This window comes from Apus apus, chromosome 4 (genome assembly GCF_020740795.1).
Source record: "Apus apus isolate bApuApu2 chromosome 4, bApuApu2.pri.cur, whole genome shotgun sequence".
Lineage (NCBI taxonomy): Eukaryota > Metazoa > Chordata > Aves > Apodiformes > Apodidae > Apus > Apus apus.
In genome coordinates, this window is record NC_067285.1 from 60,894,063 (window position 1) to 60,919,057 (window position 24,995).

General features: G+C 51.8%; 1 protein-coding gene across 3 annotated transcripts; it reads left to right on the forward strand.

The window, feature by feature from the left end:
• The first annotated feature begins 9,668 nt into the window (after nucleotides 1-9,668).
• PITX2 (paired like homeodomain 2) lies at nucleotides 9,669-23,935 on the forward strand. 3 transcript variants are annotated; one of them, XM_051617768.1, is made up of 5 exons: nucleotides 9,669-9,778; nucleotides 12,168-12,223; nucleotides 12,395-12,532; nucleotides 20,735-20,940; nucleotides 22,635-23,935. In XM_051617768.1, exons 2-5 carry the CDS (start codon nucleotides 12,178-12,180, stop codon nucleotides 23,196-23,198), a joined length of 954 nt encoding a protein of 317 aa, XP_051473728.1. In that variant the 5' UTR covers nucleotides 9,669-9,778; nucleotides 12,168-12,177; the 3' UTR covers nucleotides 23,199-23,935. The 3 variants fall into 3 exon arrangements, with proteins under 3 accessions (XP_051473728.1, XP_051473727.1, XP_051473726.1); XM_051617767.1 differs by lacking the exon at nucleotides 12,395-12,532; XM_051617766.1 differs by lacking the exons at nucleotides 9,669-9,778; nucleotides 12,168-12,223; nucleotides 12,395-12,532 and adding an exon at nucleotides 19,766-20,013.
• Nucleotides 23,936-24,995: the final 1,060 nt, after the last annotated feature.

A 24,995-nucleotide genomic window follows, 5' to 3' on the forward strand; every position in this document is an offset into this window, starting at 1 on the left:
AAGGGATCAGAGAAACAAGGAAAGAGTCTCAAATAGTGAGTCCTTTGGCAAGGCGCTGGAATAGGAAGATCGTAATCAACTTTGTAGTTCACCCTTCCAAGTCCAGCACAAAAAAATAAAAAACATAAGTAATGCCTAAATGACCCAAAGATGCCTTCCTTTTTTATTATTGTATCATCTGCAAGTACAGGACTACTTAATGTTTGTACCATAGCTCAGCAGGAGTGACAAGCAGCCCAAAAGTGGAACGCATTCTCTTTCATTGTGTTCCAGCAGATTAGGAAAAACCACAGACAGGTTTTCTGAAGAAACAGCCTGTTATTTGATACAGACTGGGCAGCTACAGCCTCCGCTGCATGTGAGATAATGTTGCCTGGCCTTTTGAGGTACCGGGAAGAGCTGGAGTTTGGCAGACAGCGATGCTATTGCACATCATACCCATTTTTGTGCCCATTGCTGCTACTTCAGACTGTCCATGCACTACGGAACTCCCTACCTGCTTGTTTCCAGGAAAGCTGCCATAGCAGCAGCTGTGGCTCCTGCTTTAGTGTCTGGAAATCTTTTTCTCTCAACCCCCTGCCTGTGAAGTGCCAAGAAAGAGCCCAGCTGTTCAGCATTTCATTGCTGACTGTTTTTGGGAAGGCCTGGAGAAGCCACAAGTGAGCTGCCTTTCTTTTCTGTGGGAGAAGAGAAGCCTTTTTAACTGAAAAAAAAAGAAAAGCAACTCAAGACTTTTCCTGGCTCCCTTGCCCTGCGTGAACTGAAGAATCTGAAAATGTTCATGCTCACACTATTTTGAGCCTCTCTCTGCCCCCCCACATGTCTCAGAGGAGCAGAGGGAGTGTCTCTGCTTGTTACTCATCGCAGGGCTGTACATGAAACAAAGCCCATATTTCAGGCTTCTCGTCTCTTTGCAGAGACAGTGCAGTCTGCTACTGAGCACACTCAGAAAAGATCTTATCGTGCCTTTTAAAAGGATTTTTCTTGCAAACCAAGCAAAGTGGGAGTGGATAATGTCATCTATATTCATGCCATGTTTTATATCTCAAACATCAGATCATTCCTGCCGTAACGCAGTTTGTAAAGTGTGTTTGGAGGGAATGAAAACAAAACAAAAAAGTTGTGGGTTTTTTTTGTTACTGCTTGCAGATCAAAAGGCTTACATGCTGTACTTTCACCACAAGGCAAATGTTTGTGCTATGTAAACTCGCAACAATTGAGATTATAATGAAAGCACTAACAGCCAATTTTGTTGACCTACAGCTCACTTATAATCACAGATATGTTCAGTAGCTTTTAAAATCTGAAAAGACAGAAATAACTTCCTGGCTTTTCTTATTATGCAGTGTTTTCTGAGCCTCCCTGCTTTAATTCAGGCTTTCACCTCATGGCAAGGTGTCTGCCACAAAGTGTCTGTGGCCCCTTGTGTTCCCAGTGCTCTGAGACAAAAAGGAAAATAAGTTAAAGATAAATGGTCTGTGTGAAAATGTTTGGTCTCAGAAACCAGGTGAAAAAACGATAAACAAAATCAGTTATATCTGCTCAGTAGCAGGCAGAGACAGAGAAATCAGCTGCAGAAAGATCTCCTTCTACCTCCAGAAACTTCTGTCTGCCAAAATTAAAAGGCCTCTTTCTTTTCTCCCTAAAGGGTACATAAGGAATATATTCATTTAAATAGTGTGATGCTAAACAGAGGAAGGCATCATGGCTCTTATTCCTAGAAAGGCTGGCATGAGTAAATCCTGCCCAGGATGATAAAAGTCTGCAAAAATAAGGCCAGTAAAAAGCAGACAGAAAAAGTGAGATACACTGGTGTGGAATGAGTTCAGTTGTGAGATCGATAGCTGTAGTTACCATGAGTGACTCCATAAAAGCACATTCCATGGACAGTCCACAAAGCATAGCTAATTAGGGTCAATGGAACAAGGATGGCCCAGCTGTATAGAGAACTGTTTTACATGGTCTGCTGTTCTCACAAGACTGTATCAAAATCATCAGAGAAAGAAGTTGGAAAGGAGACTGCTGCTTGCTGCACCAAGCCATGCCTGTGCTCAGGAGGGTGGTACAACTCCAGAAGAACCAGTGGGCACGCTGGTCTCCTGGAAAGCAAGGCTCCCAAAAGAAGAGAAACATAGAAGAGAAACCTGCTTATGTCCTCTCCTCCTTTTTTTGTTCACTGGAGTGGTTTGAGCACACTGAACATTTTTTTTTCTCACGATTCCCAAAAAGAAGCACTAAGTATATTTTACCTTTCCTCTTCATGCTCAACTTCAAAGTTAAAGTCTCTTCAGCCTGCAGGAAATTAAGACACTCATATGACATACCTATAAACTTGTATTTTAGTTTAGGGCTTGGGTTTGTGTTTTTTTTAACCTGGTCATCTTTCCATCTCTATTCTGCATTTTATTATCCAAACACTTTTTGGTAATCTGTCCAAACATGCCTGAAAATATGGCTTTATGTGATTGCCACGATGTCATCAAGAGATGTTTTTTCTAACCTACCACATTAAGCTAACTATAAATTTGAATAGCAGATCACATCATAAATTCCACCAGAACAATTATTTTTCTAAAAGTATTCAACGTTTTCTCTGATGGGGGATGTCAGAGTGGCTTCAGAAAAGTAGTGAAGGGGGGACAGTAAGGTAGAGAAGCAGCTCTCAACTGATGAAGAAAATTTACTATTATGTTTCCAAGTGAAATACTTTTTTAAAACATTGTCTAGTAAGGAACCAGCTCTTTGACACAGTGTATTACAGTGAGTAAGAGAGCCTGGCCACACTCCCAGACGAAAAATGACCCGCTGGGTGCCACTGCCTTTGCCCTTCCTCAAGAGATCTCTCCAAATGCCACTTAATACATTAACTTTCCCAAAGCACCAAGACTTTCTAAAGGCTGGGACGCAACCTGACCAGCCATCCCAACCACCCAGCAGCTGCTCTGAGGTGGAGCGAGCACGGTCAAGGGGCTGGCGCCGTGGGGGCAAGGTCTCCTCAGCAGGGTGGGGGTGTCAGGCCTAGAGCCTCCCCTCACAGCAACAGGGATTACTCAGCCATCCCAATTAAGCAGCCAGGCTGCTTTTAAACATCATTTCCCTTGCTTTCAGCCATCTCCTTGGGCACTGAAACTTGTCTTGACACTAGTCACGTCCTGTCTCCTCCTGCCATGGACGAAGGCAGTGCCAGGTGTCCCTGCATCCCAGGAGCAGGCCTTCTTAGGCTGGGTAAGATTTTCCCCTACTTTTCCCCACCCTGCTGCCAATGGGGATAAACGTTTGTGATAGCCCACACTCCTGGACAGATGGTGTACATGTCCCAGCCACGGGTGTGAAGGCCATGGATAAGGAACCACAACGATGGCAGTTGGGCTGTTGGGCGGCAGCCCCTGAGGTAGGTCAGGGCCAGTCACAGCTGGTTCCAGCTGCCTCCAAACAACAGGTAATGGGACAGCCTTGCCAAATGCCAAAAACTGAATGTTGCAGCCCAAAATCTCACCCCAAAAAGTCAAACAATACACAGCACCCCTTCCCAAACCTTCTTACCAAAATAACCCATCAGCCACAGGGTGAGAGATGAGCTCTGGAGGCTCCATGGTGAACAGGGGCAAGCTCTGTGGGAGACTGCAGCCATGGGCGACCCACACCAGGGCAGGGACAGCCCAGAGAAAGCAGGAAGCAAATTATTTGCTCTAAGGAATTATGTTAAATCAGACACAGGTAGATACTTACCGTGTGCTTCTACTTTCTCAGCAATGTGTAGTTCAGAAAGATACCAAAACCCAGGACCAGATCATCACACTGTGTGACCATGAAACCATGTGTGAGAGAACCACAAAGCCTAAACAATGCACGTGTACCTCATCTTTTTCAATAAGCTTTTTCACAATTGCATCATGCCCAACAACAGAAGTAAGAAGAGGTACTCTCTTTTGTAACAAAACCACAATATACAGATAATTCAGGGTCATTCTGGCATCCTTTCTCCCTCATCTTCTTCAGAAACATTCAAAGGCCACAGCTGGAGACCATGCATGTGCACTTCAAGTGGAGCATTTTGTATCTTGAGGGATGGACTGACAGCGACAGAGGCAAGTGAGACACAAGAGAAGCAGTCACTTGACGAGCATGACAGAGGCTCCCCAAAGAGGGTGAGCACAAACACTGCCAGTACTGGCAGTGTGAAGGACGGGTCCCCCGTGCTGCGATGGACAGGAGGTGTGACACCTGCCTGCATACCAAATGAGAGCAGCCAGGGAGGCTGTGACGCTCCAACACTGGCAGCACTGTTGTGCTGTACCTGTTTTTTGAAAAATGTGACAACTCCTTCAGCCTACACCTGCAGCACTTACCAGAAGGTCTAATTTTACCAAGTATAGATGAAAATGAATTAAACAACTACCTAGAGATCCTGGGTTTCCATAAGCTTTGGAAAAGGTCTTCAAAGCAACGTAGAAAGCCATGTCAAAGTAATCCAAGTGGCACCCTTTCTAGGATTTCTCTGTTAAGCTCTAAAATCCCCCAAATTTGAATCCAGATCCTGTAAGATAACAAGAGGTGTTTTCATTCATTCCCTTTACTACAACATGACACTGGAGGGAAGGAAGTTCAGTGACAGCATTGCAAACCATCAGGCACATAGGGAGAAGATAGACATGTTAAGTGTACTGTGCTGGACACGGTGTATGAGCAAGCTATGGGCTGAAAAGTCCTGTCACAAATTACTGAAGCCATACAATGAGGCTTGAAAATGAGTGCTAGGCCATCTAATCCTTATTGATAACCGCTGCCACCCTCCAAATCAGACTTTGAGGAGCTGAGGCTCAATGGACAGTGTAAGACTCAGGTATAACCGACAGTCCTGGTTGCCATAGCTGAGCTCCCAGCGCACTAGAAATGGGAGAGGAGTGGCAAACAACAAACAACAGGGATGTTGTCAGTCCTGCTTGAGGGGGAGACATGAACTGGTGAAACTGGTATTGCCTGAAAAGAACAGTGCCCCTTCAAGGATAACAAGGGTACAAAATACTAAACAAAAGCCTGCTGAGCATTCACAGCTTGAGTCCAGCCACTGCTGCGAGTTGGACAGAATCAGAGATGTCAAAATAGGTGCTAATCCTGTCCCTCAGCTTTCTGACACCAAAATAAAGATCAACCACACACAAGGCGGGTGGGAGTGGGGGGGAAGGGGATGGGCAAGTGTGTGTGTGTAAAAAATAGAAAAAAGAGAAACAAAAGGCTGAGGGAAGATGATGCCCACAAAAGATGGTTTGCTTTGTCCTGCAGTAACAGCAGCCAGGGCAGGAAGAAGGAATGTGCATGTGTGTGCACACCATGTGGGACAAAGGCAGTTTATTTCCCTTCAGCCAAGAGCACTGTTGTCATCTGTCAGCGTTGAACGCCTGTGTACAAGCAACACCAAATACCATTTGCCTTCCAGTGCCTTCAACAATAGGTTTTTCGTGTTGATTTCCTAATGTGAATTTTCCTTTTGGCTCCCCTGCTCAAAGTGTAGCCATCTAGTTTTGATGACACTCAAACAGCTGGCTGCAGACAAGTCACAGGCTCGCATGTCTAGTGGAGTGTAACACGCGCACATACACGGACACATATACACACCCTCCTCGTCCTGACCTCTCTCCCCTTCTCCTCTGCAAGCTGCTGCATTGGAAATGTTTTATTGTGCAACTCCCTTCCCAAGCTCGCCTCCCCGGCCCCCGAGGGCTGGTCCCCAGACCTGCCCTCGGTCCGGATGAACGAACTGGGGGATTCGGGGCGTGCACTCAGCCTTGGCCACCGGGCAGGAGTGCGGTTGCACGCAGCCGGCCCTCCGCAGCGCTCCTCGCCTGCTCCGCGCCTGCTCCGCGCCTGCGGGCTCGCTGCGCCATGGGACCGAGAGCTTGGGGCTGAGGGGAGCAGAGGCTGGAGCGGGCGGGGCGGAGGAAGGCGAGGGGGTTCTGACTACGGGGCTGCGACTACAGCGGGAAGTGCAGGACATAAAAAGAGTTTCTGAGTGGTTAAAAAAGTTCGGATAAGCAAACTCCGTTGCTGTCAAAGATTACCCCCTCGTGGTTTCTTTCCCTACCCCCTCCCTCCTTTTTTTATTTTTAAGGTAGTTGATGTGGTAATTAAGAATTTGGTGAGAGCCCGGTCAGGTCACCTCGTTTCTCAGATCAGAGCCCCATCAGAAATTCTTTCAAGTGTCCTTCTGCGTCGCCAAAGATGACAACAGCAAATCAATAAGTGCTTGAAATGAAAGGGGTTGCTGGCTAGCCCCCGAGGCTACAGATTTTCGCACCGCCGGCCTTTTTTTATTCTTTTTTTCCCTTTCATTTTTTTCCCTTTTTTTTCTTTTTTTTTTTTTTTCCTCCCCCCCCCCCCCAACTTCTCCCATTCCTTTGCACTGCCTATCCTAGGAAGAGCTACCTTTTTATCCCTAGTCTCACGACGAAGGTAAGTGCCCTGTTAGCATCTCTATCGCAGGACGGACCGCGCCGACTCTAGCTGCGTTTTCTCCGGTCCCAACAGCCCGTCGTTTGCAGGGAAGGTGCGAGCCGAGAGCAGCCCCGGCCGGGGGCATCCAGCCCTCCCGGAGAGCGGCGGATGCCGGCGCGGAGCAAACAGGGAGATATTTGCGCTTCCTCTTCTTTTTTCTTCCTTTCAAAAAAAAAAAATTTTTTTTTTTAAATAATAATAGAAGGGAGAAAAGGATTAAAGCAAAGGAAAATAAATACAGGAATCACTGCGCGAAGTTTAGGTTATTCTGTGTTAACAGAGCTTGCTCCGCTCCGGTTCGACATTCTTACTGCTTATGTGCCTTACACCGATTTAACAATCTTCCTAAAGACCGACGTCCTCCGGACGTTTTAATTAGGTAATTCATTAGTGAGTCAATACAGACATTCATATATTCTTTTAGCTCAAGTAGTTAAGCGCTAATTTCGAAATTATTATAAAGAATTGGAATAGGCGAGACAGAGTCATTTTAATTTATATGCAAATCGACGGGTCCATTTGAAATACTTAAATTTTTAACAATTAATTTATTGTAGCATCAGGACGAACACCCTGAACGGGCAATTTTGAAAACAGGTCTGGACAGGAAGAAAATATTCGAGCAGCCCAACAGAACAATAATATTTGAGTGTGTTAAACATAGCCAGCTATAGGTATTTACATACTCGTTCGCTGTCAGATAAGCTCAGAGAGGTGGGAGGAGAGGCTGGGGGGGGGAGACGGAAGGGATTGCTTGCGAACATTGAGATCATAATCCGGGAACGAAGAAAGTAAATGGTCGTGAATTGCACCATCGCACATTTTCGAAGATTACTCTCTTTTCCTCAGGAGTCCGCAGCACTGCGGCCGGTGCAAGACACAGGGATGCCTCAGATACAGCTAGATACTTTTTGCCTTTTCGTTGTTGTTGACTATTTTTTTTTTCCTTCCCCTCTCCCTGGGCAAAAACCCTGCCCGGCCGGCAGCGTGGAAACAACCGGGTTCCCTGCGGGTCTCCTACGCAGATACCGGAGGAAGCCCGGCGGCTCCCGCCGCCTTCGGGAGCACCAGGCTGTGCCAGGTGCCTGCAAACGGATAGTCGCGATAGGCATTTATTATAACAGTTTTTCCTGCTGTCGGGGTGAGAAATAACCCCATCTCTCTTTTCCAGCAGTTCAAAAACCGGCATGCTGCCCGGGGCCCGGCACGGAGGGCTTCTAGCCCTGCTGTGCACGCAATAGCGGGGCCGCGGGTGCCGGGCACCGGCTTCGAGCCCGTGGCCTCTCCCCGCTTCAGCCCGCAGAGGAAAGGCTCCTTAGGCTCGTCAGGGTTTTTAAAGCTGTTGTCACTACGGTGGCGGGAGGGGGGAGCCAGACTATAAATACAGCCGCCGCGGCCTTTGCTCGCCCTGAAATCTATTATTACATTTATTGCTTTGACAGAAGGGGAAAAAAAAAAAAAATGAAATCCTCGTATTAAGTCGGCTCCATAGTTTCCAGACTCCCTGGAACCCCTCTTACACGGCAGCATGTCTAATGTATTCCCTAGTGATTCTGGGCATTAATTAGTTGTTTAATAGGAGTATGACTAAAAATGTAAAAGAAGGATTAGGAGCGTGAAACGTATGTCCAGCTCCTTCCACACACTCGAGGAGGGAATGAAAATCACCCTGTATCTTATGTTTCTCCAGGAGCCATTTGCATTTCCCACCAGCTGCTCACTTCAGCCGCTCCGGCTCCGAGGGGGCCAGAGCCCGCTGCCGCCGTGCGCGGAGAAAGGCGCAGAGTAGCGGGCGGCCCCGCTCCGCGGCCGCACTGCCAAGGCGGGCGCCGCAGTCTTCCCTGTCCAAAAAAGAGAGAGACTGGGGGTTGCGGGAAAGACCCGCAACAGCGCGAGCAGTTTGCTTTCACCGGGGAAACACAAGTGCGGGGTGGAAGCTGGGAGTCCCCTTCGCTCCCGCTCCTCCTTCGGGTGCTCGGGGAAGCTGGATTTCACCTGGCAGAACGCTCCCAAGGACAGAAATGCCGTTAGCCAAGGACACAATTTTTTTCTCCCTAGAAAAACTTCCAGACGATTTCATTTCTTGCGAGAGGAAGCAGCCTCCTCCGCTTGGTGTGGCAACTGCTGAGGCGTCGCATTCAAAGGGCTTTTCCGTGCACTTCTGGAAGCGGTACCGCTGAGCACGGCTGCGCTGCCCCGGGAGCTGACAGCAAAACGACCCGCTGAAAACTTGGCCGCTTCCAAGGGTTCGCTTTCCCCCTCCGGCAATAATTGCCTACCTCCCTGGCCACGCCTAAAAAAAACTAAAATTCACTCCAGGCTGAAATAATTTTAAAATACCCACAAATAGATCAGGTGCAGCCTCCGACTTAAGAAAGTGCCGGTTTTGTTTTCGCGTGGTCCCTCTTTTTAAAAAGCCGCAAAAACACTGCGAGAAAAAACGATACCTTTAGTTTAAATAGATATATCCGACTTCGTTATTTTCTTAAATACAGAAAACACCACAAAATCGAAAATAGAAGCCCCCCTGGCGCCAGCTCCGTGTCGTTTGGGAGAAAGAGGGAGAGAGCTTGCCCAACTGTTTTCTCGTTATCGTCCATAAACGAGGCAGAGCGAGTAACAGGAGAGGCCGGGTTTCGGCTCCCCTGGCCCTGCGCTAGCCGTACGGGCACGAACAAGACCCCGCGGAATATATATATATGTGTGTGTGTGTGTGTGTGTGTATAAATGTTTAAAAATTACAGAAAAGTGTGGTAAAAAAGGAAAGTGAGACCTCTCATAATGGGTTGCAATCCCTCTTCACACCTGATACAAAGACAGCCGCCGGCCCGGTCCGAGAAACTTTGCCCACAGTTACTTGTCCCTAGCGGGAGGGAAGAAGCGGAGCAGGGCGCACCCTGCGAGGGCGCGGAGACGCCGCAGCCGCCCTCGCTCACCTCGGTTCTTCTCTGGCTACCTATGCAGCCTCCTCCGTCGCCTTTTCTCTTGCCCCATCCGCGGCCGGGGACAGCCGCCGCTGCGCCCTTGACCGCGGAGCGCCGCGCAGCGCCGCGGAGACGCCCGGCCCGGCGGCGGCGGCGGGGCGCGTTCGGCGGAGCTGGCGTGACGTCAGGGCTCGGGGAGGCGGGCGGGGCGGGGCGGGGGCGCGGGAGGGCCGGGGAAGGAGGGAGCCAGCGGCGGCTCCACGGCCCCGCAGCCAGCGCAGCAGCCCGGCGCGGCCCCGCCGCCCCCGGCAGCACCGGCACCAGCAGGGAGAGCAGGGGGGCGGACAGCGCAGCCGGCCCCGGTGAGTGGGGGATCCCCGGGGGTGTCAGCGGAACGGGAGGGGGGCTACGGACGCGGCCGGTCTCTGCTCTGTGCCCCCGCACGGGCGGCTGAGCTGCCGTGCAGGGTTCTGCGGGCTGGAGCTGGTGATGTCCTCCAGGGCGGCTGCGGCCCGTCCCGCAGGGCTGGTGGCGAGGGGAGCGAGCGCTGCCCCCCAGGACGTTTCCATACTGTGCCGGCCCCGGCCTCCCTCGGCGTGGCGGGAACCGAACTCCCTGGTCCCGGCCCCGCGGAGCCGCGCACCCGGGTTGGGACGGCAGAGGCGCCGGCCCAGGTTCGAGGCACCAGAAAATGGGGCGGCCGGGTCTGCGGCGCCGATCTGCGGGGGAGTGGCGGGTCCCGGCTGCCCCCGCGGGCACCGCGGAGGGGTAGGCCGTGCACGGAGCTCCCCTTTTCGTTTGAGAGCCACCGACAGCGGCCGCGGGCCTCTGACAGAAACCCTCCCGCCGAAATCACGGACGCCAGTATTTCGGGCTTTACTGAGATATTTGGCAGGGGACCGTGTTTTGGGGGGAGTTGTGGTTCTGTTGGTTTTTATTTGGTGTTTGGTTTGTTGTTGTTTTTTTCTCCCCGAAAGAATAACGATAGATACCAATAAGTAAAAAAAATAATAATACATTCCATGTGACACCGATTTTTTATCAGCCCCCCGCAGTTGTTAAAGCTGGCGTGCTCCGAGCAGGTTGCTGCTGAGCGGAGCGAGCCCTCGGAGAAAGGGAAAGCTCCAAGGGCTGGTGTGATTGCTGGGGCAGAGAGTGCACGGAGGTACTGAGGTATTTAATTGCGAGCGAAGAAGTGCTTGGAAGTGGAAACGAAAAGCAAGTGGAGTTGCTTTCATTTGAGTCGCCGGGACGGAGACAATAGGGAAACGCTTCTTGGTCTCCTTAGCCCTGCTCTGAGATGCAGTTTGCAAGAAAAATTAAAAGAGCATACGGAGAGGCGAAGGGGAAAGAGCAGTACGAGCAACTGTGAGAGAAGAAGAAATACTAACCCGTCCAAGAAAGGCACTTTTCTTTTTTTTTCTTTTTTTTTTTCTTTTTTTTTTTTTTTTTCTCCGAGGAGATCAGTGATTCAGAAGAGGGAAAACTTCCCCTCGGTGGCGGTGGGAGAGCGTTGGGGATCTGGGTGTCCCCATTTGTAAGATAAATTGGCCACAGAGGCAGGCGGCCGGGGAGGCAGCTGAATTTGTCATGCAGGACTAATCGTGATGGAGACTTGTCCCTATTTAAGGACCATCGGCGAAAAATTAAGGTTCTCTTAATCGCCTACCCGATTAATTTAGACACAGCTCTTGCGCTAGGCCCGGTTGCTGGAAGGAGCAGTTTCTCCCAGACGTCCTTCCTTCGGCTTTAAATAGAAGCCGTCGTGTCACATCGAGACATGAAGGAGTCCTGATAATCGCGAGTTCCTATTTCCCCCATTTTTCTCTCTCTTTTTTTTACTTTTTTTTCCTTTTTCTTTTTCTTCTTTTTTTTTTTTTTTTTTTTCCCCTCATTTTCCTTCTTTTTCCTTCCCTTTTTCCTCTGTCTCATCCTGCCTGCCCGGCGGAGGGCGGGCGGCAGTGCCGGGGCCGACGGACCCACACGGTGGGCGCTGCGGCTGGCCCTGCTCATCCCAAACGTGCCTCGGCCCCAGGCTGCCGCATTTCTAAGCACCAGCTAATAATGCGCCCTCTTCATACATTAAAAAAGAGGAGAAGAAGAAGAAAGATTACCGAAATGATGGCGACATGCAAATTTCCCCCGAAATTATCATAAGTAAACATCTGAAGCCTGGACTAATAAAATCCCATCTGTGTTACTTCATATCGAGCTAGTAGAGAGCTGTGATAATGAATTTTGTAATATCTCACGAACAGACATCTCAATCAGGCACTAATCCTGTGATTTTTCTACCCAGCCTCTCAGGCCGAGGGAACTGCTGGCGACGGCCGGGAAGCTGGGCCTCGGCGGGCGCAGCCGCGGCCGCGCATCTCCCGCCGCGCAGAGGGCTTGGCTGCCAGTACGCGCTGCCCCATCGCTCCTCTGGGACCGGGGTCAGGGTGTCTTGGCGCACAGCACGGCAGCGAGGTTCGAGGACCCTCCTCCACGTCCGCAAATAACGAGGGGTGGAGCGGTCCGACGGGCTGGGAAACGGCCACAGAGGGCTCCGCGCATCCCGTGGTGTGACGCGGGTGGGTCCCCAGGTTGAGACGGGGAGAAGGGGCACAGTGCGGACATCGCTAGGGAAAGTTGGGGGTCTTGCCAGCATAGCTGCGACGTGGCTGCCCAGGCGGCTGGTTTTCTTTTTTGAATTTGTTTTTCACTCCCCAAACAATTGTTTTCAATCTCCCATGTTTTCGTCTTTTACAGATAACGGGTAATGGAGTCCAACTGCCGCAAACTTGTCTCCGCCTGTGTTCAGCTAGGTAAGAGAAACCATCTCCTGCTGGCCAGGGGCACAGTGGCCCCGGTGCGGTGCGGTGCGCGGAGTCAGGCGAAGCAGCCTCCGGGAAGGGGCGCCGCCTCTGCGGAAGGAAGCGGAGAAGCGGGTGCTGACCGCCTCTCCCCTGCCCCCTCCCCCGTGTCCCCGTCCCCAGGGGTGCAGCCCGCCACCGTCGAATGTCTTTTCTCCAAGGAGGCGGACATCAAAAAGGGGGAGCTCAGCGCGGCGCCGGAGGGCCTCAAGGAGCCCACCGGCAGCAAACTCTTCGTGCGGCCGCCCCCCAGAGCCAATGGTAAGCGGCGGCCCCTCCGTGTCCCTCCGCAGCCGCGCAGCCGGGGCGACAGGCGGGAGCTCCGCGGCGGACCCGCCTGCGCGGCGCCAGGGCGCCCTCTGCTGCTGCCGGCCTCGCAGCGCCGCGTGGCTTTCCGCCCCGGCGCCGCTTGCGCCCGAAAATGCGCGGCCGCGGGGATGGGGAAGGGAGTGCGCGGGCACTCCCGCGGCTGCAGGCGCGCTCCAGCATCCGCCGCCAGCCTTCCCCCCTCTCCCCCGCCAAAAAAAAAAGAAAGCATCTCTGTCAGCGAGCCTTTCAGATACCCGCAGCATCGCTCTCATATTTATTTTCTATTTTTTGACTCCCAACCCTCTCGTAAACAAGCCGCCAGTCCTCCCCTGCCCCCCAGAGGCAGGCACCCCCGCAGCGCCCCGTCCATAGGCAGAGCGAGCTCCTGTCTTCTCTTCCCCTGCCCGTTTCAGGGGGTCTGGTAGGCAAGACCGAGGGGTGGTAAAGAAAAACAGCAATGCAAACATATTACAAAGAAGAAAACAAGCGCTCTGTATTTTGAGAGACTATTTAATCCAAGATAAACGTAATTTTGTTTAAATAAAATATATTAACTTGAATTAATAATACAGGAAACTAGAGTGAATTAATAATGCACGTATTCCTGGTCTCGTGGTTAAACACTTCCTTGTAAGAATACTGTATTAACCCTGTTTGGCCAAACAGCTCGCTATTTCTCAAATACCATCCAGTGATTTCAGGAGGAGCCACGTCCTCTTCCCGAGTCCACCCTCCCCCAGAGACTTTAAACAGGATTTGCTAGCTGGACATCAAAATCCCTTGAAGAAGAAATGCTATGGCTAGAGAAAGGTTAGCGAGCAAAATCCGGGGTAATTCCAAACGCGAGGGTATTACGAACCGATAATTTTTAATCCCGGAAACATCCATGATATTAAATTGTGCACAAATAGGCTTTACGAGGGTCTGGCACTTTTTCCCTCGGCCAGTAATAAGTGTTAAATAATGTGGAAAGGAAGGGTGACATTGCTTTATATATGGTTTGCAAATAAGAAAGGCCTTTTTACCCTCCCCTGCCTTTTCCTCCCCAAGAACAGGTGGTCTTAATCAGAGCCCTTAGCACGATCTAATGGGAAAGTGGGGACCTTTCTGATATAATAAATTTATGAGCCCTTCCAAGTCAGCTTTATTCGACTAAGTATTTATAAACGTAATATCCACATATGCTCCCTGACATGGTAACTTTTACTTCCTCCACCGAGAAACAAATGGTTATTTTCTTAACCATCAATTATGAACCCGGATTATTGTAGTACATGCAAAATTTCCTGCCTCGTTACCGTATCAGCCGGTCTGGTTTTTAGATGTCGGGCTGCAGGGAAAATTGCTATCTAAACACCTTTAATGCCATTAATTAAAATACGTAAGTCTGAGCCGAAGAAGCAATGCAGGGTTGCCTGACGATTACAGCCTTCCCATTTTACGGGGAAGGGAAGCACGAAACGACTGTGGATGCAGAGATATCCCTGTAGATGTGCAGAGATACCCCTGTATATGTGGGGATGATCCCTGTGTGCAGTCCCAGCCCGTGTATCTTTGCGACTGATAATGTCAAGTCCTGAGACATCCTGAGCTGTTCGGGAGACTCGCTGCAAATCGTAGAAATCACGGTTGTTTTCTCCTCATTCTGGCGGGTTTTCTTGAGGTCTTGGCTTTGAATTCCTTTTAATTGCGCGGGGCACGTTGAATTTTGTCTCATCTGACCGTCAGGACGTCGTGTTTTAAGAGATTTACCTCGCAAAATGTCTGGTCCTTGGAGCGGGCTGGGTGGAAAGCAGGGAAGTGGAGCGGGGGTTATTTGGAACGTTCTGTCAGAGTTCAGTTTCGGAAATTACGAGGGCGGTGAGGTCATTTTGCCAGTTAAGTACCGTCGGTGGGTACAAGGAGAATAATCGCTAACTAGTAGCGTTGGGAATAAAAGTTAAAAATGCGAATGTTTGGTCAAATCGATGCTTTCGTGAAAGGAGGAAACGAAATTCGGCAGGAGACCCTCCAAAATGACCCGGCGCGCTGCGTTCCCACGGGGAATGAGGTGCAGGGAAGGATATTCCAAAAGAAACGGGTCTGTGGGCACGGAAGGGAAAGGAAAACGGGAAAGTATATAAATCTTACTGCAGGCTAGAACGCCAAACGCGGCCCAGCGGGTGTCGTGTTTACGCAGAGAGACGGGAAAATCGCTGCTGGGTGACCAACCCCACGAAATTAGGAAAACTTCAGCACACGCTTCGATAGCTCCACAGCACGTGTAAATGTTCGCTGGTGGGTTTTATTCGAATATTTTTAATGCAGAGCGGGAGGATGCTGAAGCTGTTTGTGTGTGTGTACGTGTGCTTATATATAATCCATACAATTTGTTACAATTTGTGTGAATTCTACTTAAGAAATTATCTCCTGTAATCGATAATCTGGGTATTGCTGAAACAGCAGTCTCCAAGATAAGACCTTTACATTATGTTCCGCGTGATATAATCATTTAGCATCACAAATTGATTGCTTCAACTCTTAAAAAAATAATCTTTGGTCTGAATATTCCGTAATTTAACATCTCTTAAAAACAACAACAACAACAAAAAACCCAACAAAAAACCTAACAACCCTCAAACAAGCAACAACAACAAAAACATAACAAAAAAAACCCCTCAACACACACACAAAAAATTTGAAACCAACAGTGCTGATTCAGCGTTCTGTCCGAATCAGCTGAAGACATGGCAGGGTGCAAAGCAAAGGTCCCCGGTGCCTTTTTTGAGCCGCGGGACTAGATGGGCGAGCAGCCACCGCCCCCGCGGGAGGGAGCGGGTGCGGGGGGGCCGAGGCGGAGCCGGAGAGGGGCCGGCCTGAGCGTGGCTGCCCCCAAGGGGCCGCCGGCCAGAGCCCAGCTGCATCTTCCCAGCCACATAGCGCGGCCAAATTTGTCCCCCGGGATTGGTAATCGGGTGGCGGAGCCGGGGTCTGCTGTGGCCGGGGCGAACGCCCTCCGCAGCTGCTCTGCCCCTGCGCGACACCGGGGAAGCTGCGCGCCCCTTTCCGCAGCCCCCGCCAAACGAAAATTAGAAGATACTTATTGCGCTCGGGATATATCATTCCACCCCCGCCGTCGTCTGCAAATAATATATGCAGCAGTTGTTAGCCTCACTCCAGGGAAAACTAAATGTATAACGAAAGCTTATTCGTGAGTAGGAATATACTAACGGAACAATCTGATGTCTTCTTAATCCTACGTAAAAAGCTCTGCAGTCTTCCTAATATTGACTGAATGGGTAATTAATGGCTCTTCATCGAGGAGAATACCCGGTAATCCGAGATAGGCGAAAGACAACAAGCCAAAGGTAAAAGACAACAGGACTAGCTGGAGACTTCACATAAGAACCAATTTATCCATTTAGGAGAGTGTTACGCCTAGAAACAACGATTCCATAAGGAGATAAATTGGAAAAATAAATACCCGCAGTAGGTCTGGCTACCCCCTCGCCCGGGACCCCAGCAGAGCTGCTCAGCTCCCGGCTCCACTGCCTGCTCGCCGGCCTCCCGCTCTCGGGCCGGCACAGGCGTTGCCGCTTTGCCGGCTCCGCCTGTGGGAGCGGAAGGTCGAAAAACACCCCTGCGAAAAAAAACGAAATTGGAAACATAATGCAGAAGGTGGGGCAACCCCCAAATCCCCAGTTTTCGCAGCCCCCTGGGACGCGTCTCCGGCAAGCCCTGAAGTGCCGGGCAAAAGGGGATGGGGTAAATTCCCCCCTCCAAATTTGTTCTTTGCGGGGTGGCTGCCCGCGACAGTCGGTATGCGGGTGAGCCAGCCTTGGCGGCTTCGCGGCCGGGACCCGAGCCCGAAAGGAGATGGGAGCTTCCAGTAGGGGGAAAACAAAACAAAACAAAACAGCCACATTTTTGACATTTTAATTGAAACCTTTACCGCTAATATATTACTTGGGCGACTACAATTAGGTTGTTTTTCGGTTGGCTGACAGCTTTTAAAATATTATTTCACTCGGGAAATAAAAGCTTCATCTCAGATTATAGGTGGGTATTTTTGGATTTACGTGATTTATGGTCACCATGACAACTAATGCTGCGTAGTAGCTCCCCTCCTGCCCGGGGTGGGGGAGTTTTAATCAAAGGCATGTAAGGAAATGCCTGTACCCTCTCTGTTTGGGCTGCCGTGTTCCGGGCCGGTGCTGTATCCCGCTTTTAGGGACGCGGGGACGACCTGAGAGTCTGTCCCTGCTGGGGCCATGGGACACGTGCCTGGCGCTGGGGAAGGTGTGGGAGGGCAGCGCGGTGGCCGGGCCCTGCTCCTTCACTCCCTATTCCCCGGGAGGAGAGGACAGGGACTCTCCCGCCCCTACCGAGTGTCCCAGGACAGGGAGGGCCGCGGTGGGGCGGGCACCGGCGCTGCGCCCCTCCAGGGCGTAAACCGCGTAAAAAGGGCTCTGCTCCGCACAGCCGGGAGGAACTTTTCGTTTGAGTCCCTGCAGAAGAAGCCAGCTTTTCTCCAAACTAACCAAAAATAAATGAATGGGGGAAAAAAAGAGAGAGAGAGAGAAAAGGAAAGGGTGTGGAGGGCTCATCTGTGAGAGAGCTGCATTGCCCTGCTGAAAAAAAAAAAAATTGGGAAGTCACTGTAACCTCTCTTTCTGCTGCTCCCCCACCCCAAGGATTTGCAGGCCCCCACGTGGGGGCTGGAAAAGAGCAGCCCCTCCCCCCCAGTACCCCTCGCAGCCAGGCCGAGACAGCGCCCGGCTGGCCAAGGCTGGGGCAGCTCCGCACCCGCGGCCTTGGCCCAGTCCCGCCCAGGGGAAAGGCGGGGACGGACGGATTTCTGGGTTCAGGACCACTGAGGTAGGGAGAGGTTAAGAAGAAACGGGGATATGATTGGTAAACAAATTGTGCAGAATGGAGCTGGATTCATATTGGCTTAGTTATAGGTCATCTGCTGCCGGTGCAAAGGGAGGAAATATTTACTTTACACATATACTTTATGATCTTGGGGGAATTAGAGGAAATTCAATAAGAAAACGGCTAGAATCATTTTAAAACCCCTATTTAAAAGACTTAAGCAAATTAGAGTCTTATCAGATTAAAATCCACTACAAATGTAAGAGCATTGTCTCCGCTGAAACGCTGTGGGGTCTGAGGAAAGAGATTCTTTGCCAAATCTCAGGGATAAAAAGACGTCACTTAAACACCAGATAATGAGCAGAATGTAAATTAATTTAACCTTCTTTACTAACAGGCTGCGAAAGTAATATGTATAATTTAGCGATAAGTAAGATTGCGAGGGATGATACGTACCTCGAACCAGCATCAGCGACTGAGGAACCCTTGCGGGCGGGGGGGGGGGGGGGGGGGGGGGGGGCGACGGGAAGCAGGGGAAGCAACGGAATACAGAAAAGTTTGGGCGCTGGGATCTGGGTGTGGAGGCCACATCAACGGGAAACTTTCGGTAACTATTGGATGCCCGAGACTGTCCTGAGGAACTGCAGATTGAGGAGCAACCTGTGTTTTTCGCGCCTGGGCTCCATCGGGCTCCCCACCCCCCTAAGAGGGCCGTAGTTTCCCGGGGGCAGAGCTGGCTCTGCGGGGGCAGGGCTCGGGGACAAGCTCCTCTGCCCTGGCAGGTCCTGATCAACCCGGGAGGGCGACCTGCCTCCGCGTGAGATCCGCTGGAAAAAAAACCCTCCTCCTTTCTCCTGTGAGACCCTGGTCAGCAGCAGCCTCGCCCCCGTGCTGTAAGCAGCACAGTGCAGCCCCTCTATCTACTCCACTGCTCGGGGGCGAGGGCTCAAATTCTGCTCCCCCCTCTCCACCAAACCTCGGAGGGGGGTTATTCGGGAGGCCTCATATGAGAGATTCATGTGCCCCCGCCCGGTGCAAGGCTTGGCCAAACTCTGCAAACAGCTTCCATGGGCTCGGGGACTGCTTTGGGGGCCGCGCCGGGGTGGCGGGATGGTCCCTGCGGGTCCCCGTGTGAATAAAGTGAGTGAATAAAACCGAGGTGGAAAACCGAAGTGGAAAAGCTTCCTCGAGGGTTTGCTCTTGTGAACCAGGCGGCAAGGAGGGGACGGGAGTGGTAGTGCCAGAGAGAGGATTTTTGATCCGTTCTCTCTGCCTTCGGTGCGGGTAGAGAGAGACCAGACAGACAGCGAGCAAGGGGGGCTCAGGTGCTTAGGGGCTGAGATTTACACGCTCTTCCTTACTCCTTTGAGTGTGATGTGAAACTCTGTAGCCGTGCCGCAGAAGGGTGTTTACTGTTGTCGTTCGTGTTTAGTTGTCGTTGTTATCTTGCTGCTATTGCTATGACCAGTCACAGAGCCGCCGTCCAACCGGCCCCCTGTTTGATTTCAAACCCCTCCATATTGACGGAATCCGGGCTGGGGCTTCGTCGCTTTCTTCCTCTTGCTGCTGCGCCTCTGTCAGTTCCGAGCTTCCCGCTCCTCACCGCGGCATGTCTGCGAGTGCGGGAGACACGGCGAAGGGGCGCGGAGAGGAGCGGGAATGCCCGTGGCTGCTCCGACGGGGTGCCCCGTAGGGCTCTGCGGACGCGGGTACCACCCGCCGGGTAAAATCGGGTGGAAAACGCGAGGTTTTGGGGGGCGGGTGCGCCTGGGGCCGCGTAGGACGGGGCGGGGTAGGGGGGGCGGGGCGGGACGGGGCGGGGGCGGGTGACGTGCCGGCGCGGGGAAGGCCGCCGCCGGTTTAAGATGTCAGGCCAAGAGGGAAGCGTCTGAGCTGATGCGGTGCGGGGCCGGCCGCGGCGCGCCGCGGGTCCATGCGCGGGCAGCGGAGAGGAGCGCCCCGAGGAGCGCCGCCGCTCCTCGCCGCCCCCGCCCCGCGGAGCCCCGCGGCTGGTCGGGGGCCGCTGGCCGGGGAGCACCCGTGTCGCCGTGACGGCTCTTGCAGGACCGGACTCGCCAGCTCGCCTGTCGCCGCCACCGCCGCCTCGCCCCCCCCGGGCAGCGGGGGCTTCTAGGCTCGCCGTGCCGCCCGGGCGCTAGCCGAGCAGCGCCCGCCCCATCGCGGCTCCCCGCCCAGCATCCCTGACCCCCCCGGAGCCGCGGGGCTGCTCCGCGCCCGTGGAGGGGGCGCTGGGTCGACCCTCCCACCCGTACCGACACCTACAGGCACACGCACCCTTTCTCCTATCGACCCCCCAGGGGCGCACGTAGACTTCGGCGTCCTTTTGCCGATGAACTGCATGAAGGACCCGTTAAGCCTGGAGCGCCTGGGAGCCGGGAATAAGCTCTGCTCCTCCTCACCTTCCGCCTCCTCCTCTTCATCATCTTGCCACCACCAGCAGCCCGCGCTGGCCATGGCGACGGCGCTGGCGCCGGGGCAGGCGCGATCTTCCCTGGAGTCCGCCAAGCACCGGCTGGAGGTGCACACCATCTCCGACACCTCCAGCCCCGAGGCCGCAGGTAAGAAGGGGCGAGCGGAAGGGACCCCTGCCTTGCCCCGGCCCTGCTGGCGGCTCCGTCAGCCCTGCCGCCCATGTTGCGCCTTCACCCTCTGCTCGGGAGCGTCCCGCACCCGCGTCGAGATACGTTTCTTTTTTTTTTTCGCCTGCGGTGTCTGTGTATCTGCTTATAAAAGATAAGGGCATGTGTAAGGATGGGAGACTTACACTCTACAGATCGACGAGTAATATGGGTATGGATGAACGAGTAATATGAGTATAGACGGACTAACAATATGGGTATAGATAAGCGAATGACGTAGATATTGATAGGTGAATAATTCGGATACAGGCATAAAAATAATATGGTTATAGACAGGCAAATAACACAGGTTACATTTATAGTGATGGGAGAATAATATGGATACAGATAGGAGAAAATCTAATGCATAATGATGGGCGCAAAACTTGCATGCGGAGAGGCGGTTCTGTCGCGCTCGGCGGCGGTGGCTGCTCCTCCCCGCCCGATGGGGGCCGCAGGGCGCGGAGGGGCCGCGGCGGCGGGCAGCCAGGCGGGTTAATCATTACACCGCCAACCCTCGTTGCGGGCCGTCTGCGCGATGCGGCAGGGATAGGAACATGCGCTTCCCCGGCCCCCAAAGAGGAGGCTTCCGAGCCCTCGTTTTTCGCCTTGTTGTTCTGTTTGGGTTTTTTGTTGGTTTTTTTTATTCCCCCCCTTACAGAGAAAGATAAGAGCCAGCAGAGCAAGAACGAAGATGCGGGGTCCGAGGACCCCTCCAAGAAGAAGAGGCAGCGGCGGCAGAGGACTCACTTCACCAGCCAGCAGCTGCAGGAGCTGGAGGCCACCTTCCAGAGGAATCGCTACCCGGACATGTCCACCCGGGAGGAGATCGCTGTCTGGACTAACCTCACCGAGGCCAGGGTTAGGGTAAGTGCCCACACAACACTCCGGCTCCGAGGAGCGAGGGTCAGGCAGCCGGGAAGAATGGGAGGAGGGCTGTAATGTTTGCAGCTGCTTTCGATTTCGGTTTGTATGCGAACTTCAGAGGCTTTGCACAAAAGCAGGGCCAAGCAGGACATTTCTGTCAAGGCGAGACAGATTGGGATCTTTTTCTCTCTCTCTGGAATATGGTTTGCTTGCACGTTTCTCCCTCACCGTGCAATGCGTCCTGCTCCTTTTGATCGAAACGCTAATGAAAACATAGCCAAGAAAGCAACTTGGAGCAGGCTGCAACCTGCGCTGCTTCTAATGAGTAAAAGATGTAAAATACACAAGGGCTTTTACTTCACTCCGAGACACTCCCGACGTGCCCTTCCTTGCATTTTCTCTTTCTTTTGGTTTCCCAATTCCAAGAGCGTCTCTCTCCGCCCTTTCCCCCCTCCGAGATTTATGGGACCATCACAGCGCTGCAGAGATACCGAGGCTGGATCCTGCTCGCGTGCAAAAGCGGGTCAGAGGAAAAAAAAACAAAAACTACAAAAAGCAAACAAAGCCCCCAGAAGGGCCGAAACCCCGGATTTTGGGATAATCTCACGTAAATCCTCTTCGCGCGGTTGCTTGAGGAAAGAGAGGCACTCAAAATCGGGGGCAGCAACTGGCTAAGACGGCTCTCCGCCCCGGCCGGCGGTGTGCGGGGCTGGGGCAAGTCGGCGGTGGGAAGGGCCCTGCCGGAGCGGGTGCGTGGCCGGAGCATGAAGCGGTGTCGGTCGTGGCGTGGCTCTTGCGGTGTGGTTTTGTTTCGGGCGGCGCGGAGCCACTATACGGGGCCCGTCCCCGCTGTTGCCGGGCGGTTCCTGCCCGGCTTGGCTGGGGGGTCTTGTGCAAACAGCCCAGGGCGAGGGGTGGGGGCAGGCTCCAATACACAGGGTAAGGCTGCTGCTGGCGGCTGCCTGGCGGGGCAGACACCCAGATGTGGATTGGGAAAGGGCACGTTTGCCCCATTGTCTGCGGGGAGGGTCCCTTAGATCTGATTTAGCACGTTGTTAAACGGCGATTTTTTTTTTGTTTTCTTCCCCCCCCCCCCCCCTTTTTTTTTTTCCCAAGAAAAAGCAGTCGAACAAGTTTGTTTAGAAACCGATTTTAGGCTTTGGAAGCTTTCGCGCAGGACGAACTTGCAGCTTTAATAAACTGAAGCAAGGATTTATTAGATGTTGGCTTCCCCCTCCTTCCCCGTAATAGGAAACATTGCCTTAAAATTCCGCGGATTTCCAGGCGTTTTGCCCTCGTTTTTGCACTTTCGAATTTCCCCTGGATGGCTCTAGTATGTGATAAGCCAAGGAAGGGGAGGGGGAAAAAAAGAGAGAAACGAGGGGAAAGAAAACAAAATAAGAAGACGGGAGCGTTGGTCTGTGTGCTGCGATTTAGAGCATCGCAGATTATGGCTGAGGGGGCGGGGGTGTGCGGGGTGGGGAATGGCGCTGCCACGGGTCTGCCCTGCTAAACCCCGGTGGCACCGGGGCCCGGGGGATGCTCGGCAGCCCTGGCAGCACATCCCTGCCCAGCGCGGAGCTCCGTAAGGAAGGAGGCGAACCTATATATGTATTTATGTATATGTGTGTGTACACGGATTTATAAATATACTAACTCGTGTCACGCATCTTCCTCTCTCCCCGTTTTTTAAGGTTTGGTTCAAGAACCGCAGAGCCAAATGGAGAAAGAGAGAAAGGAACCAGCAAGCCGAGCTTTGCAAAAACGGCTTTGGTCCACAGTTTAACGGCCTCATGCAGCCCTACGATGACATGTACCCCGGCTACTCGTACAACAACTGGGCAGCCAAGGGCCTGACCTCCGCTTCCCTCTCCACCAAAAGCTTCCCTTTCTTCAACTCCATGAATGTCAACCCTCTGTCTTCTCAGAGCATGTTCTCCCCTCCAAACTCCATTTCTTCCATGAGTATGTCTTCAAGTATGGTACCCTCTGCAGTCACCGGGGTCCCCGGCTCCAGCCTCAACAGCCTGAATAACTTGAACAACTTGAGCAATCCCTCCCTGAATTCTGCAGTGCCAACGCCAGCCTGTCCTTATGCTCCTCCAACACCTCCGTATGTTTATAGGGACACATGTAACTCAAGCTTGGCAAGTCTGAGACTTAAAGCCAAGCAGCACTCCAGTTTTGGCTATGCCAGTGTGCAGAACCCCGCTTCCAACCTGAGTGCTTGCCAGTATGCGGTGGACAGACCCGTGTGAGACACCCAAGTAGGAAACACTGCATGGGAATCCCTCCCCATTTCCCGCAGAGACTGAGAATTACACTAGGAAGTAATGGGCACTAGAGAGAAAGGAGGAAAAATCAGAGACAGAGAGAGAGGAAAAGAGAACGAGAGAAAGGAAAAAAAAGAGGAAACCACTGAAATAAGATAGTTCCTTTGTTTTCAAAGGACCTCCTACAGATTCTGAGATCTTTCTTTCACTAAGAGTATTTCAACAGTTACAAGGACATATATATATATATATATATATGGACAAATGTTTGACTGGATATGATATGACATTTTAATGTTACTATAAGCTTGTTATTTTTTAAGTTTAGCATTGTTAACATAAAAATGACTGAAAGGATGTATATATATCGAAATGTCAAATTAATTTTATAAAAGCAGTTGTTAGTAATATCACAACAGTGTTTTTAAAAGGTTAGGCTTTAAAATAAAGCATGTTACACAGAAGCGATTAGGATTTTTTCGCTTGCGAGCAAGGGAATGTATATACTAAAAGCAACACTGTATGTTTCTAACATATAATTATTAAAAAAAAAAATGTGTGAATATCAGTTTTAGAATAGTACCTCTGGTGGATGCAATGATGTTTCTGATATTGCAATGTAAAACATGCCCTGTGTATAACATTTCGTACAATATCATTGTTTTACTTTTCAGCAAACATGAAAAAAAAAAATTGTGTTTTATTTCATGGGAGTAAAATATACAGCATACAGTTTTGTCTGGATTTTTATTTACTGAGCCAAGCTGCGCAGCGGTAACTGGTCTGCAGTGATTGACTGATCGCTGATACTGGACCTCGTTCTCTGGAAACACAGGGCAGGACTTTTTATTGCAATAAAAATAATTGCTGGCATTTTAGGTATTTTTTTCACGTACAAAAAATATTTTTCCTTGCGGTGAAGTTGCGTGCTAGAGAAACGCGGGGCTCATACATGCCTCCCGTGCAGCAGAGTCCCTTTATTCCCCCGCGCAGCCCCGAGAAAATGGTTGACATCGCTGGCCTCGACAATTACCAGTCACAAAGTTGCTGTATCTCGAGCATAAATTTCTCCCGCTGTGAAAGGAAACTTTTATTACATTAAAGAAGGGGGGCGGGGCGGGGGGAAAGGAAAAGAATACCTAGTTTGCAAACAAACCGCTCCTGTTCAAAATAATCTGTTCCCTTTCCCTTCTCTTGCGCTCACCTTCTCCCTTCAGCGGGGAGATCCTTCATGTAATATTACATTCCTAATTCCAATCCCCTTTCAGACGTGAAGAGAAACAAAGAGCAGCCCAAATAACAGCAACCCCGCGGAGCGCGGGGGTTGAGAGGTTAGCCCCGAGTTTCCTGCGACTTCGTGCTGCAACACGTAGTTGAAGGGAAAGGTCGTGCTCTCGTGTGTTTTGTTTTAAATAATATCGACCCATTCATTCTCAACCTGCTTGTTCCTGAAATTATACAGGATTATAACTTCGCCATCTCCGGACAATTGAAACAAATCAAGATGAATTGCTGCTCGGCCCTCCCATCGGCTCACACCCCGGGCCGGCAAGGAGGGGCCGGCGGGGGGTGGTGGTGGCAGGACTTGGCGGGGATATCGATATAGGAAGAAATTCTGCAGGCACGTTAGCCGAAGAGGTGCGCAGGGGACAGCAGGGAAGAAAACCACCGAGCTGGGAGAGAATTTGCCCCTTGCGCGGCCTTTGCGCTCTCCTTGCGCGCTTTTTGTGAGGCCAGGAGGAGCTGCTGGGCAGCCCTCTCCCACCCCCAGGCTTCCCCGAC

Coding starts and splice junctions, on each gene's coding strand:
- PITX2 (XM_051617766.1), top strand. CDS start 19,785: ATGAACTGCATGAAGGACCCGTTAAGCCTGGAGCGCCTGGGAGCCGGG. Junction 20,014..20,734: donor CTCCAGCCCCGAGGCCGCAG/GTAAGAAGGGGC, acceptor CCCCCCTTACAG/AGAAAGATAAGAGCCAGCAG. Junction 20,941..22,634: donor TCACCGAGGCCAGGGTTAGG/GTAAGTGCCCAC, acceptor CCGTTTTTTAAG/GTTTGGTTCAAGAACCGCAG.